At 32.8% G+C, this 14639-nt stretch overlaps 2 protein-coding genes across 4 annotated transcripts; one reads left to right on the top strand and one right to left on the bottom strand.

Moving 5' to 3' along the window:
• Positions 1-231: 231 nt before the first annotated feature.
• Positions 232-4238, bottom strand: LOC114378082 (serine/threonine-protein kinase D6PKL2-like). The gene is made up of 2 exons (XM_028336606.1): positions 3526-4238; positions 232-1387 (listed from the first exon to the last, which is right to left on the bottom strand). The coding sequence occupies exons 1-2, from the start codon at positions 4080-4082 to the stop codon at positions 583-585; spliced, it is 1362 nt and encodes a 453-aa protein (XP_028192407.1). The 5' UTR covers positions 4083-4238; the 3' UTR covers positions 232-582.
• Positions 4239-10900: 6662 nt separating this feature from the next.
• On the top strand, positions 10901-12955 carry LOC114379577. Of its 3 annotated transcripts, none has more exons than XM_028338255.1 (3): positions 10901-11106; positions 12403-12559; positions 12705-12955. In XM_028338255.1, the coding sequence occupies exons 1-3, from the start codon at positions 10988-10990 to the stop codon at positions 12750-12752; spliced, it is 324 nt and encodes a 107-aa protein (XP_028194056.1). In that variant the 5' UTR covers positions 10901-10987; the 3' UTR covers positions 12753-12955. The 3 variants fall into 3 exon arrangements, with proteins under 3 accessions (XP_028194056.1, XP_028194059.1, XP_028194057.1); XM_028338258.1 differs by having other exon boundaries at positions 10974-11102; XM_028338256.1 differs by having other exon boundaries at positions 10981-11126.
• Positions 12956-14639: the final 1684 nt, after the last annotated feature.

Raw genomic sequence — 14639 nt, 5'->3', positions numbered from 1 at the left:
GTGCATGTTCTTCACAAATAAAAACGCCACAAAAAACACATCTTCTATATATGTTGGCATATGATATGGTCTTTTTTGTACGTGGCCCTATGCACCGATCATTACTCACCACACCACCGCTTTTCTGGTTCAAGCTCTTCCCAAGTCAATATCATTGTTTATACGTTTGTTGTCTGATCTCGGTGTACCCATATCTCTGTTGAGCCCTTCAGATCATATAGCCCCCATTAATGTCTAGAAAAAAACTCACCAAAATATTACTAAAGTCATGTGCACCTTTTGTCGCCAACCACATTACATACAAATCACCAACCAAGTAAAGTTAATTTCAAGCCTCCCACATGGTACGCCACCAGACCCCATCACCTATCATCAATCTCAATTATTAGTAGTACCATAGTCGGTTGACAATTACACTTTGCTATTTATTATGTATATTCATGGTTGGTTGACAATTACACTTTTGCTATAATAAATAAAAAAAAAAAGTATGGTGAAAAATTAAACGGAGGAGAGGAAAATAATTAAATCTGGTGGAACTATCTTATTAACTGTACTTCATGAATCTCCTCCCTATGACCATCAATAATAATCAATGGGAGTCTGCGGACAAGTTTCAATTTCATGATGAGATGATACAGCTTCTTTAATATAATGTGGGGGCACAAAGGGTGGAGGAGTACACCTTAGCAATGCCCAATTAACACCTTGGAAAAAGGGGTGGTGCTTGATAGAGGAAGCACCCATTGTTGAGCCTAGCCTCCTCGAAGGGTCCTTAACCAATAGCTGAGAGATGAGGTCCTTTGCCGTGGGTGGCACGGAGGGTTCCTTAGGGAACTCCAAGGCTCGAGCCACAATGTTTGCTAGGGTTAGCTCGTTGTCCATTCCCCTAAAGGGCGTGACACCATAGAACAATTCAAATATGAATATGCCCAAAGTCCACCAGTCCACGGCACTACCGTGGCCCTCCCCGGACACGATTTCCGGAGCCAGGTACTCGTGGGTCCCAACGAAGGACATGGAGCGAACATCAATGGGCTCGGCCACAAACTCAGGCCCATTATGTTGGGCCTGCTTCTTCTTGCGCTTGCGTTTTGGGTGGAAACACGACACGGCGGGGACTATACAGCTGGGTAGTATGCAGGAAGACGAGGTGAACTGAGACTGCGAGGGATCCACGTGGGGGTCCTTGTGTGGGGTGTTTTTCTGATCCAAGATGATCTGGGGCGTTGATGTGGAATCATCACATTTTAACGAGAGGTCAAAATCAGTGAGCATGATGTGGCCGTCTGATCGAACTAACACGTTCTCCGGCTTCAGATCACGGTACACTATCCCCATCATGTGGAGGTATTCAAGTGCCACTAGCACCTCTGACGCATAGAACCTGTAGAATTGCAGAATTAGCATTAATTAACCACTTTGCTAAATAAATCCAAGTGGGACCAGTTCAAATTTGTTTGCCGGAATGGACATCATAGTATTTGTATAGGAGTACGATTGGCCTCAATTTGGCAGAAAATTGCAATAATATCTCTCTATTGGCCAACATCACACATAGTATGTATGCATGCATAAGAATATTGGTTGTTAGCCCTATCGAAAGGACCATGAAGATCAGATCAGATCAGACAGGGATATATATATCGTCTTGTTGTTGCTTGTCGTGGGCGTTAGGGCGTAGAGTATATTTTAATAGGCTTATGCCACACACTTGAAAGTTGAAGAAGAAAATATTCATGACCACTGAATTTGCCATATGTTGCGCGTAATATTCTACATGCAATAACCATATGTATGTTATTAGTTTGATTCAAGAAGTTGTATGTTTCACATAAGACGCGCGTTCAAGTAATGACAACAAAAGGAAGCCGGAAAATACTCTCTTCATATCCAAAGATAGGATATTCTTATTTTGAAATTTCTTTAAACTAACTCCACTTGAAGATTGAAAGACTCCACATGAGGTAATCTTACTTAAGATGTAGATAGAAAATAAATATGACACTTCTAACAAAATTTGTCATTGTTAAAGAACCAATCCATTCAGCTGGATTTAACCTCAAGTAAAAAAATTCAATAAAAAATAAAAATTTCCTAAAACGTCACGAAATAGACAAGCTACAGACAATTTTTTTCCTCGTAAAAACAGGAACAGATGAAAGAAAAAAGCAAAAATTAATCACGTTAGGATACAGAAAAAGATGTTATAAAAAGGAGTTATAATTTCATTTACGCACTTTTTATAAAACACTTTTATGCTTTACTCCCCCGCCCCCTATTTCTCTCATAATTATAAAAACATTATACGAATAGAATTAGTCTTTAAAATATTAATTAATAGCACAGATGCAAACTCTAAGAACCAGATTTTGGAAGAACATATCCCAATAAGGGGGGACCACTGCAAGATTAATCTCCCATATAGTTTAAATAAAATAAAAATCCAGAAATCCCGCAAAAATTTATGGATTCGAGGATAAAGTGTATCAATTTCCCCTGAGATCACTCATGATTTGATTTTCCCATAAATTAGTATTTTTTAAAAAACGAAGATGAAAATCACAATAAAAATATTTTTAGAGGAGACACAATAATTAAAATTTAATACTGAAGAGATTGTAGTAGCTAGCAAGAGTTCAGACCTGAATATCCAAAGAAGACGAGTTTGGTACCAAAGTCATTAAAAACAGAGTAGAGTGGAGTGACGTGTATTGAACAGCAGCTGACCTAGGAGATGTGTCGTATTGACTTTTAAGAGTAGCGTTTTACCTAAATTGTAGGCACATGAAGGAATGATTATCCAATTATTATTTGCTTAAGCAACACACGTGGTGGCTCAGCGCAACACGGAATCGAACGGTTAAAGTAATAAATGAGTTCAAAAATGAATTGTAACGTTGACCTACCCACAATCACGTAGGTAAAATAATTAATCACTCTGTCGAATCTACCACTCCCAATTATGAAATAACCATAGATTATTGATTCATTAATCTTCCACCTATTTTACGCGCAAGTCACGTTCTCAAATCAATAACAATCACTATTGGATCAGGATCAGGATCTGTTACCGGAGAAGACAGTGAAGGAACCTGAATGAAGTTCCCGTCACTTTCATGTTTCATCGTCGGTTATGAACAGTTCTAGATTTCCACCTAGGCTCGCCCACACCCGATCCCACCCTCCTTCCTTTCAGTTTTCAGTTTTCAGTTTCACACTGTCATTCCACTCCCCAAAACAGAAAACACTGAAACTAAAAGTAAATAACTAACCGTGTGTCTGTCTGAAAACACGTTCAGAGCCATATAGAGACTATAATTGTTAAGTTTCACAAAATCACATCCAAAATGTCATTTTCACTAAATCACTTTCAAAATGTCATGTAAAAAGTGTTAGTTAATTGAATAAGGTGCGTAAGTTATTATAAGCTCGGGCAACAAAATATTTGATTTTCAAGAAAAAAAAAAATATTGTGATAAATGATATGGTAATGATAATGAATGAATGAATGAATGATGATACCTGACGGCGGGTTCAGGGAAGCGTTTGTGGGGCTGGCGTTGGCGGAGGATGTGGAGGTCGCCGCCGGGGCAGAACTCGGTGAGGAGGCAGAGCCATTTGGCGGCGTCGATGGTGGCGTAGAGGGTGGGGAGGAAGGGGTGGTCGAGGGATTCGAGGATTTCCCTCTCGGTCTTGGCTCTTCCTTCCTTGCTGCGGCTGGCCAGCTCCTTCTTGTCCATCACCTTGGCGGCGAACATCACGGAGAGGGACCCGTCGTTGAGTTCGGCGAGGTAGACGGAGCTGATGTCGCCGGAGCCGAGACGGCGGGAGAAGCGGAGGTCGGAGGGGAGGATGCGGCGGCTGGGGGACTCCGATCGGATCCGGTGGATGGCGGCCCAGCGTGGGTCGGAGGAGGGAGCGTGGGGCTTGCTGTTGGCGGGGAGGTGGGCGGAGGAGGAGGCGGTGAGAGTGGTGGTTTCGGAGCCGAAGCTGGTGCTCCGCTTGATGTCCGCGGTGGCGGTGGAGGCGAAGCTAAGACTCTGGAGGTCGTAGGTTAGATCGTCGAGCCATGGGTCCATTGCGTTGGGAATGGAATGGAAAGTGAGTTAAGTGCGTGTGTGTGTGTTTTTGAGTGTTATAAGGGGTTAGAGATGAGGAAAGTGAAACAAACGGGGTTCCCACTCTCACTCATTCCTCTGATTCCTATCGGGCCAAATGGAACTGCCACGTTCGCTTTCGCCCTTTTAGATATATAATAACATTGGGCTACAAAATATGGGCCTTTGCCTCTATATATTCTACCAAATAATTCTTTGCTTGATTAAATAAATTAAATGTCAACAATTCTTTTTTTTTTAAATAAACAAATTAGAGAAATAAATCTTATATTTATTTCAGTTAAAAGTTTAGGTATGTTGAATTTTGAAAGCTTCCCCATCAATAAGCCAACAAATGTTGGTTTAGTTGATAAAAAATAAATTCTATCTCACAAAGAAGAGAGTTTGATGTTTGTTGTTGATCTTATTAGATCTTATTAGTGAATAGTTTATCGAAAAGTATTTTTTGAATCTTGAAATTTCTTCTGTCCTTGGTGAGCATTTGAGACCCAATTCACCTAAATGTTGAGTAATAAAAAAATAAAAAAAGGTTTATTTGAAGCAATCTTAATGGCAAAACTAAATTTTAACTTTGAGTATGTTTTTAGTGTTTATAAAATAAGAGTATTTTGATTTTGATTCCATTAAATTATTTCATTATTTTTCATCCTTCCAAATTTTGATATTACAATTTTTTTTATCCATGTAAAATGAGTGAAAGTTGATTTTGGTTCCTCAAAAAAAAAATATTTAACTATCATCCATCCAAATTTTGAAATCATTGTTTTTTATCCTTAAACACTCATTTTAGGCATTTAAATCTTTTTAGAAATATCACGTGTTAACATTGTACCGTAGATACTTGTGGGTGTCAAGTAACGAATCAATAGAAATAAAAAAAGAAATAATTTCGTTTTATAAGGATAAAAACATTTTTTTACAAAAGACTAAAAAATCAAAACTCGTTAATTTTATAAAAATTAAAAACATATCAAGTCTAAATCTTATATAAAACAGTATTTACTTTCTTCCCTTTTCTTTTTCTTTCATTGCTATATACATTATGAGTAGGTGGGGGCCGAATATCATTATGTAAAGAACGTCACCATTTGCATAATGCTGACTGATCTTTATTGTGTAGTAGGCACTTACCGAAGCTTCCGTTTCCATTTAATATGCATGCATTGGGTCATCGTTTTCCTTTTAGATCGAAGACCGATATAATATGGTATGCATTATACTCTAATTGGTCTGTGTCAAGAGAAATCTAAAAGCTATTCTGGTTATGATGATGAGTCATGTCCAAATTCAAGACCCCTCTCTGTTCATGTGATCATGTCAATTGGATTGGAAATTCAACGTATCAACAAATTATCACCATAAAAGACAGCCACTTAAAACCACCTGACCCTGCCCCAGAGCACACCACCAATGGGGGGTCCACTATTGCCTCACCACCATTAACGCGTTAATTGTGATTAATAATTATTAATCTGCAATGTTAGTTTGTGTTTATAATAATATCACCTTATAAATCATAGTTTTGTTTGAGGTGTTCCATGGAGAGAAACACAAGTGGTAGACACAAATTTGTTTTGTTCGAATGTCTTCATATATGGTCAATTCCTCCCATAATTTAGAATTTGATTTTGGATAAACCATATCCCCTTTTAATTTGGTATTAACAGACCAAATGTGATGTTCAGTATCCGTGCAATTTAGCTAATTAATCATACTACGTCTCTGAAATGAAAGAATTTGATCCATCAGTTATCACCTAGTCCTACCTATGCAAGGTAGTTGAGGATTAGTCACCCATCACTTTTTATATGCTGTATATACAGATTGCACCAAAATAATAAAAATATAATAAATGACGTATCTCTAGATTAATACAGGTTTCTCTTTAAAGAATTAACTCCGGACAAGTAGGTTAACGATGCGTAATTTTGTGATAGAAAGGTAAATACATACAATTTTCGTTTAGGATATAAGGTTTGTCTGAATAAACACTTACTATAAGAATAAAATAAAAGAGATAAAATCAATTATTTTTTTATAAATTAAAATTAATTTATACATAAGTTAAAATTAGCCTTTAAAAAAACAAGATTTTTTTTTATATATAAATAAGGACTAATGTTTCAACCCAATCTATGTGTGGTATATTTTGGTTCTCTTTTATTTCTTCACCTCAACTGTTCGAAAACATCGTACAGGATATAAGTTAATTCTTCAACATGCACATTGAACAACAAACACTTTCTCTCTTTAAGAATAGTTTTCTTGATGTAACATACCAAACTAACCTTAACATATAATGAATGTAGTTGGTTAAATTAGTTAACCTGATATATTATGGTTCACATTTAAATGGACTAGACCAAGTTGACTCACTTATTAAATGGATCATGATCATCTTTATGCCCAGTATAGTCTAACCCACTTAGGTGGTGAGTTGATAGATTAGTCCTTGCTATAATAAAAACTTATATAAAAGATTAAAATTTGTAAAAAAAAAATACAAAAATGATTGAAAACCTTAAAAATTAATAAAAAAAAAGAAAAATATTTAACATAGAATTAGAAAATTTACACGGACTATGAAATAGATAAATTTTAAAGAAAACTATATCCACATTACTCAAAATTACAAAAAAACTCAATTAAGAAAAAAACACACACCAAATAATAATAATTCAAATACTTAATAATCTTAACCACACATCAAATAGGCTTAAATAAATAAAAGTATAAAATTATACAATAATAAAAAATATTTTTAAAAAAATGGACCACAAATTGTCTATTAACCCGTGGATCAAATAATCACGCATTTAATGTACTGACATATTAGTTCATTCTAATAACTAGTTTGATTCATGAATTAAATGAATTGTCGATGGATCCAAACCCATATACTCATATCTAAATATGAGCTATCTTTTGTGTTCAAGAAGCAACATAAACGTAAATGATTAGATGTTTCGCCATGCTTCCACGTACATTCATTTTTCTCCCACTAACAGAATAAAAGCTTTCAACGATGATTTCAAGGCTTATTTGATGACGATTATCGTCTTTGAAATCACCGTCGTGAAAAATATTTACTTTCTACTATGGTTATCCAACTGTCTTAGTTTGGAAGATTTTTAAGACGATTTTCAGAATCGTCTTAGAATATCTTTTTTAAATAAAAAATTAAAAAATGTCAATACGTCAAACAAATATCATACTCACAAAATTTGGTGCATTTTTGTCAATTTCAACTCAACAAATTAGTAATACTTAAACTATATAAAGAACAGACACAAGGAAAGTGTCACTTTAAGATATTTGAGACAAGTTAATTTGACTAATTAGTTGTTCGTATGTCTGCATTAATGTGTAATTTTAAAAGAAAATTGATTTAATTTACTCATTTATAGGCATAAAACATGAAACATATTAAAGAATTGAAACTTTATAATCCATTTCCGTTCCACCCCACCCCTCTAAATCCCAAAAGGAATATGCCTCTTCACAAAGAAATCAACACAATGAACAGGCAAATATACAAATTTGAAATCTTAAATAGTTCAATTATATGATCATACCAATTTTCTTCTCTTGTAAAGAACAAAAAATAAAACATACAAAAACGGTACCAATAGGTCCTGCAAGATTTAAACTTCCATTAACTCAGCTTGCGTGAATAAAACCACCACCTTTTAAGATTCTTTCCTTCTTAATCTCAAGATCAAGTTTGTGGTCTCTAGACAAATTGTATGCCTACAGAAAACAGACATAGTAGCAACAATGTAAGTTATCTACAAGATTTGTAACTAATAGAGACTGAAAATATTTAGTCTACAAAAAATAGACAATCCACACTCCATGCCTCCAAAAGTTCCAGAATTCAAACAGTTATTCCCTGCTGATCTTCTCAGCTCTCAACCTTCATTTACGACTCAGAGCATCAAATAGTTCTAGAGCAAATTCCTTTGAATCCTTCATACCTTCACAATAAATAAAAATTCAAATACAACATTCTTTAAGCTAACAAAAAAAAATAGTAGCAAGCAAAAGAAAGAGTATATATACAAAGATTGAAGTTTCTCTGCACCTCATTCCAAGCATCAATGCCACTGGATTTGTTGTTGAAAAGTTCAGATCACGAAGCGCTTTGTGTGCACCAGAGCTGAGGAAGATGAAAGCATGGCCAATGTCGTTTTGAATCCAACACCGGCGACGTTCAGAGCAGAGGAAGACCAAAGCATGCACGAAGCGTGGCCGTGGCTCCACAAGAACCGCCACAGCTCCTACGAGAACTACCTGGCCTTCACAGCTGCCTTGGCTTTAAACTCTTGCAACAACTACTGGAATCCTCTCACAAGCTCCTGTGATGCTTGGTTGCAGAGGAAGGAAGATTTGGAATTGAGAAAACCCTAAGAGGAGCGCGCTTGAGTATTGGATGCGATGCTTAGGCTTTTTAAATAAGTTACATTGAATACAAGGACGATTATCCAAACCCATCTTTAAAGGCGACCTATCGACGACGGTTTTGACTAAAATTGTTGTCGTTTTGAAAGTGTTTACGACAGTTTTATATAAAACCGTCGTTAACGCGTCCAATTTTTATAAAATTGTCATCGCTTGCTGGAACAACGACTGTTTTGATACAACCGTCGTTGTTCCAGCATCGTAAAATGATTTATTTGTAGTAGTGTCCAATAATATCCAAAATAAGTAGATCTCTTTAAGTATATTTTCTTCATTTCAATATTTAGAATTACTAAACCATTAGAATCGATCTATTAGTAGAAGATTTTGAATAGTATATATGGGATCTTAAGTTTAATACTCATTATTGTCATTGTAAATAAATATTTAAAATGGCTACTTATTTAAATATCAAAAATACTTATTGCCTATTGGTGTCTATCAACTTTGTTGAGCCAACCATTGTCGTTCGAGCAATTGTTCTAGGTCACTGAAACTCCACCCTCATACATTATGGAATTAACATTCTCGGTTCAAACATGAGTTTTGTATTGATGAAGCAATGTGTAGCTATCTTAACTTGCCAAACCGTCACGCTAAAAAACCATTATGTCAAAGATTAGGTCAATTAGCAATGTATTTTGTATAAAACTTTCTTATAAAAAATATTTCGAATGTCAAATAATTGATCATGACTAGAGGAATAAACAAAAAGGTATCACCAAGTCTAATTATTTGAGTGTATCAACTACTTCGGGTGGAAATGGATAAGGGAATTTAGGCTTTATTACCTTGATTAGAATTTACCAATTTCTCAAGTTTAAAATTAATATTTAAACCCTAAAATTTGTTCTTATTTTTGTTGTTGTTGGCAACATTGTTCTTAGTTAGAAGAAGAATATATCACCATCAACTTGCGTGACTTGTTTCAGCTTAATCAAAAGTCTTAAATTAGAGTCCAAAATAAGTAACCGTGTTAAATACTTGATGAGAGAATTTTATTGTGGTTTAGACAAAAAAAGAAGTTAAAAGAAGATTATAAAGAGTATTTGAATTTATAATAATATCAATCAAGAGTAATTTAAGTTAGTCAGCTTGTCTCTTAAAAAAAAAAAAAACTAAGTCAAATTGTTAGACTTCAATTTTTGAAACTACTTAAACCCGATCTTTTCTTTTTAGGCCCAAAGAGAGAGACAAAGACTGTTACACAGTGATTCATGAAAACCTTATCTGTTTATTAAATATACATTTCAAACATGCCTGCTTAGTAATTTGAAGAATAACATTCCACGCTATGTCATTCTAGGATTATTCATAAATCAATCAAAGATAAATATTAGTTACACATTTTCTAACACACTTTTTATGATTGACTGAAATTTATTGGAAATTATAATTTTTATAGGTCCTGTTTGTTATTTAATGACTATCTCTCTTAATTTTATAGTTTTCTATAAATTCAAACCAATAATAAAGTATGTGTTATAACTCTTTAATGAGGGTTCTTAAGCTCAAAAACCATTCTTTACCAAATTTATCACTATACATGTTAAGGAGATTTCCAACATGAAAGTTGGGTTCCTCCTCAAGAACTGCTCCCATTTAAAAAATAAATAAAAATTTAATGTTTCATTCCATAATTGATTGATAAAATATATTTAAGTAGAATTTATTGTTAAACTCACAAAAGTGACTCAAGAACCCAAAGTGAGATGTATCACTAGAAAAAAAAAGAAAAAAAAATCTACATCTTATATGATATCATGGGTTCACAACTAGTGATCCAAGAATCCAAAATTAGTTATACCATTAAAGATGTTGTTGAAAAGTGTGCTGCTATCATTTCTTATCAAACAAATTCAATACAAATTGAAAAAGTTAAATTATAAAAAAGAAATGTTAAAAATATTTATTTAAAAGCATGTAAGCAAAGTTTAATTACATTGATAAAATAACTAAAATAAAAAATATATTTAAAAAATTCAGTTTTGAAATTTCTAAGAAAACAATATATTTTATCATTGATAACTTAAAATGTATTACATGGCATCTAATATCGAGCAAAAAATTTATAGAAACTAATTTTTAATTAAATAAATAATAAATAAGAAATAATTTAATCTAAAAATTAATAAAGTGTGACAAAATGAAAAAAAGAATACTTTAACTATATGTAAAGGTTACTATACTCTAAAAATCATAGTTTTAATTCATAATATACGAGTAAATCATTTAAAAAATAAAAAGATTGTGTCAAAGAAATAGAAAGATAATGCACTTTATTTTATTTTATGAAATTCCCCAAAAAAATGTTAGAGAGATGGGCATAGAAGTGAAGTGAAATACCAGAGGATTCTAGGAACTACTGGACAAGGAAGCAAGAAGGGGCATGCCATGATGCGAATATGCGATATGAAATTGTGACATTGACGACAAGGCGTGTAAAACTGAAACTTCTATATCTTCTTCAATCGACAACTCTAGAAATAATCATTTCCTCTGCAACACCCTTCGTGCAAAGCAAGTATCTCCTCTTTACACTGCGTGAGCCTGACTTCTCCCAATTTCTTTTGCTTTGACTTTTCTGTTTCTTTATTTATTTATTTTTGTTGATAATTTTAGTTCATTTTTCCAATCAATTTGTTATTTTGCCTATCTTATTTGTTGTTAATTTGCTCCTTGTGATAGCGTGTGTATTTCGATGGATCCAATGTTTTTTTTTTTTTTTAATTGTGTCCGAACATACGTGTTGGCTGGTCTATTTGATATAATTTAATGTCTTGGGAAGTTACAAAGTAGTAGTATAGTATTATAGTATTTGCATAGAGCAGAGCAGCCGGCTAAGGATTAGTTACTTGTACTCAATGACTGTCGAGTGTGAACTATTGTTTGTCTTTGATGATCATATTTATTGGGTAAAATTTTACAACCATTAGTTAATTTGGTCCCTGAAGTTAAAAGACCAAATTTATTGATCGATGCGTAACAAATTTGGGGACCAAATCGACGGATAGTGGTCAAGAACTTTATTTTTTTGTTTTTTTGTAATGGACCAAATTCATAGGTGGTGTTGATTTTAGGGAGTAAATCACTGATTTATTCATTGATTATACAATCCTGAGAGTGAGAAATTAACTTTTTTTTTTTGGGGGGGGGGGGGGGGGGGGGTGTCCTAAGTCCTAATAGGGGTTATCTATCTGTTGTTAACAGCAAGGTAGGTATGAAGTATGGAAATATGCAGATTAGGATGGTACTGTTGTGACTGAAGCATTCTATTGAGTGTTGATTCAATTTGTCAGAGAGGCCTTTGGTGGTGCTTGTCATTTGTCAATTAGTTTGAGAGACATTTTTTGAAGCATTCCATTGTTTATGTAATGCTTTTCTATTCTGTCAAAATAAAAATGTAATGCTTTTCTATCCTGCCAAAATAAAAATGTAATGTTTTTCTACTATAGCATCTTATATGTTATCTCGTTATATTTGAATGTTATTTATGCTAGATTTGTTACATTTGTGTGTGAATTTTTTTTTTGTTCTGGGACAATATTAGTGAATTAAATGATATTTGTTGTTGGTCACCAAGTACAATTACCCACTTTGGTTGAGTTGTTTTTATGTTTAGTACTATGGTGCTGCATTTATATTATATTACATAATGCTTAATCATTGTCATTTCTTCTCTTGTTTTCATGCTTGATTTAGCTTCATGTTTTGTTTCTCATGCCATATTTTCCCCTTCTTTGTTTGTAATGGGGAAAAGCATTTGAGATAATGTGAAGCTACTAGTAGTTATTACATTGTGCGTGATTACACTATGCAGAATGACAGAACCACCGTTTAGACCACGAGAGAAACTTATTGAGAAGCAAAAGTATTTCCAGAATATCCATAAACACACATACTTGAAAGGGCCATATGACAAGATCACATCTGTTGCAATACCACTCGCATTGGCAGCAACTTCGTTGTATCTGATTGTAAGTAATTTGTTTGTTAATCACTTTCCAGAAAATTTCATATATATAATCTGTATTGACTCTGTCAGATTGAATATATGAATGAGTCTCCTTATTTATGGTGCAATACATTTTAAACATTGGTTTACGTCCTTAATTTGTTCAGGGAAGAGGGATCTACAATATGTCACATGGAATAGGGAAGAAAGAATAAGTTTGGTGCCTTAATAAGTTTTTTAGTTTACAGACTTTGATCAACAACGGAGGTTCAAAAGTGGGAATGAATAGAATAGGGTTCTTTCTTTGTTTGATGTAACTATTAGTGATTTGATACTTGTGTGTAATGACTGGAAAAGTTCATGTTTATTTTGTCCGTGCTTGACTTTTGTTATACAAGGTCAAACGTTTTCCTTTACACTGCAAATTGCAACCCCTACAGACCCAATAGAATAAAGATGGCTGCAAAGAAAAAACCCACAATAAGCAGGAAAATTATCCGCCAGTATTATTGAAGTCTTAAAAAAAGGATACAATAAGAAAATAATTATAAAAGAGGAGGGGTATAAATAGAAAAGAAAGAGTGCAAAAAACAATACCCAGCATTACTTACCACTTAGTTTATGATCACATCATTTTATGATTTCTCAAGTTTGTCCTTATCCAATATCTGCACACAGCGATGCCCAAAGTTGAAGCAGAATACTATAGCAAGTTAGCAAGATCACATCATTTCTAGTTGATTACTTGTTGAGATTTACTACATCTCTATGTTTTTATGGTGTGTTTTTATTTTATCTTCTTTTACACCGGTTTGAGACCCATTTTTACATTTCAATTGCTCCATTTTATGCACTCAATTCATTCTTATCTTTGTTTTCTCTGGCCCAACCTAATATAATGCTAGTAGTTAATTGATATAAAGAAAAACAAATTTTAATTAGGATTAAGTATGTTTTTAATCCTTTAAATTTGGGTAATTATTTTTTTATCTTTCAAAAACAAAATTGTTTTTATTAGTTCTTCAAATTTTTTAAAAGCTATTCTTAGCTCCTCTTTGTTCATTATATTTATAGTTTCACATTTGTAATCATTTTTAACCTTCAAAATAAATATTTATAATTTTTTTTAAAAATAATTTTTGGTGATTTTAAATTGTCAAAATATTTGACTCATGGATTGGTTGTCATTTTTTATACATATTTTTGTGGTTTTGAAAGAAGAAAAATAAACACATGAATGTTGAACTGTGGTGATTTTTTACATATTTTGACAAATTTAAACTGTTATAGATTATTTTTGAAGAAATTAAATTAAAAAAATTCTTGGTGGTGAGAAAACTGCCATAAATTGTGACACCATTAGAGAAAAAAAAGAAATAAAGAGATTAAAAATAGTTTTATGAAAATTTGAGGGACTAATAAAAATAATTTTTTAAGGACTAAAAAAATAATTAATCAAATTAAAAGGACTAAAAAAATATTTAAACAGTCTAATTACTTCAAGATATTTGTTCTTAACATAATTTGTATGATTATTGTATCTTAAACTGAAATAATTTGAAATTATATTAAATAGATGTTAGAGTATTTTTTTCTAAGTAACATTTTAAAAGAACATGTTAAACATGTAAGATATGTGATAAAAAAAAAAGGCAATACAGGTTGTGTATTGAAAAAAGCCTTGTATAAATTGAAACAAATACCAAAAGTATGGATATTACGGAATTCCAAGAAAATATGGTAAATTGCTTTGAAATTAATGGTACACTTTTTTTTATGCTTATTTAAAATTTCAACATGTGCTTGGAAAGTATTTTATCTTTTTTTTCTGTATATTGTTTTCTTGTATGATTAGTTATTTATAATTTTTTTTTTTACATCTTTTGAAAACTAAAAAACAAATTTTCAGAATAATATGATTTTTGTTTCAGCCAAAACAATAATATGATTTTAAAGATATGCTTAATTTTGGATTTCAAAATATATGTTTGAATTAAAGTTTATAAACAAAACTTGAATGAGCTTTATTTTATACATTAAGAATATATTTGATTTAAAGTTACAAAAGTATGTTTGTGAATTTCAATAGAAAATTATGCATT

The sequence above is a fragment of the Glycine soja genome, chromosome 12 (assembly GCF_004193775.1).
Source record: "Glycine soja cultivar W05 chromosome 12, ASM419377v2, whole genome shotgun sequence".
Lineage (NCBI taxonomy): Eukaryota > Viridiplantae > Streptophyta > Magnoliopsida > Fabales > Fabaceae > Glycine > Glycine soja.
The sequence above is the reverse complement of the archived record's forward strand: the minus strand, read 5'-3'. Positions and strand labels throughout refer to the sequence as shown.

Excerpts from the sequence above, each read along its gene's own strand:
- LOC114378082 (XM_028336606.1), bottom strand. The coding sequence starts at position 4,082 with ATGGACCCATGGCTCGACGATCTAACCTACGACCTCCAGAGTCTTAGC. Across the intron at positions 1,388-3,525 it reads TTCCCTGAACCCGCCGTCAG|GTTCTATGCGTCAGAGGTGC; the intron begins GTATCATCATTC and ends GCAATTCTACAG.
- LOC114379577 (XM_028338255.1), top strand. The coding sequence starts at position 10,988 with ATGCGATATGAAATTGTGACATTGACGACAAGGCGTGTAAAACTGAAA. Across the intron at positions 11,107-12,402 it reads ACACCCTTCGTGCAAAGCAA|AATGACAGAACCACCGTTTA; the intron begins GTATCTCCTCTT and ends TACACTATGCAG. Across the intron at positions 12,560-12,704 it reads CAACTTCGTTGTATCTGATT|GGAAGAGGGATCTACAATAT; the intron begins GTAAGTAATTTG and ends TAATTTGTTCAG.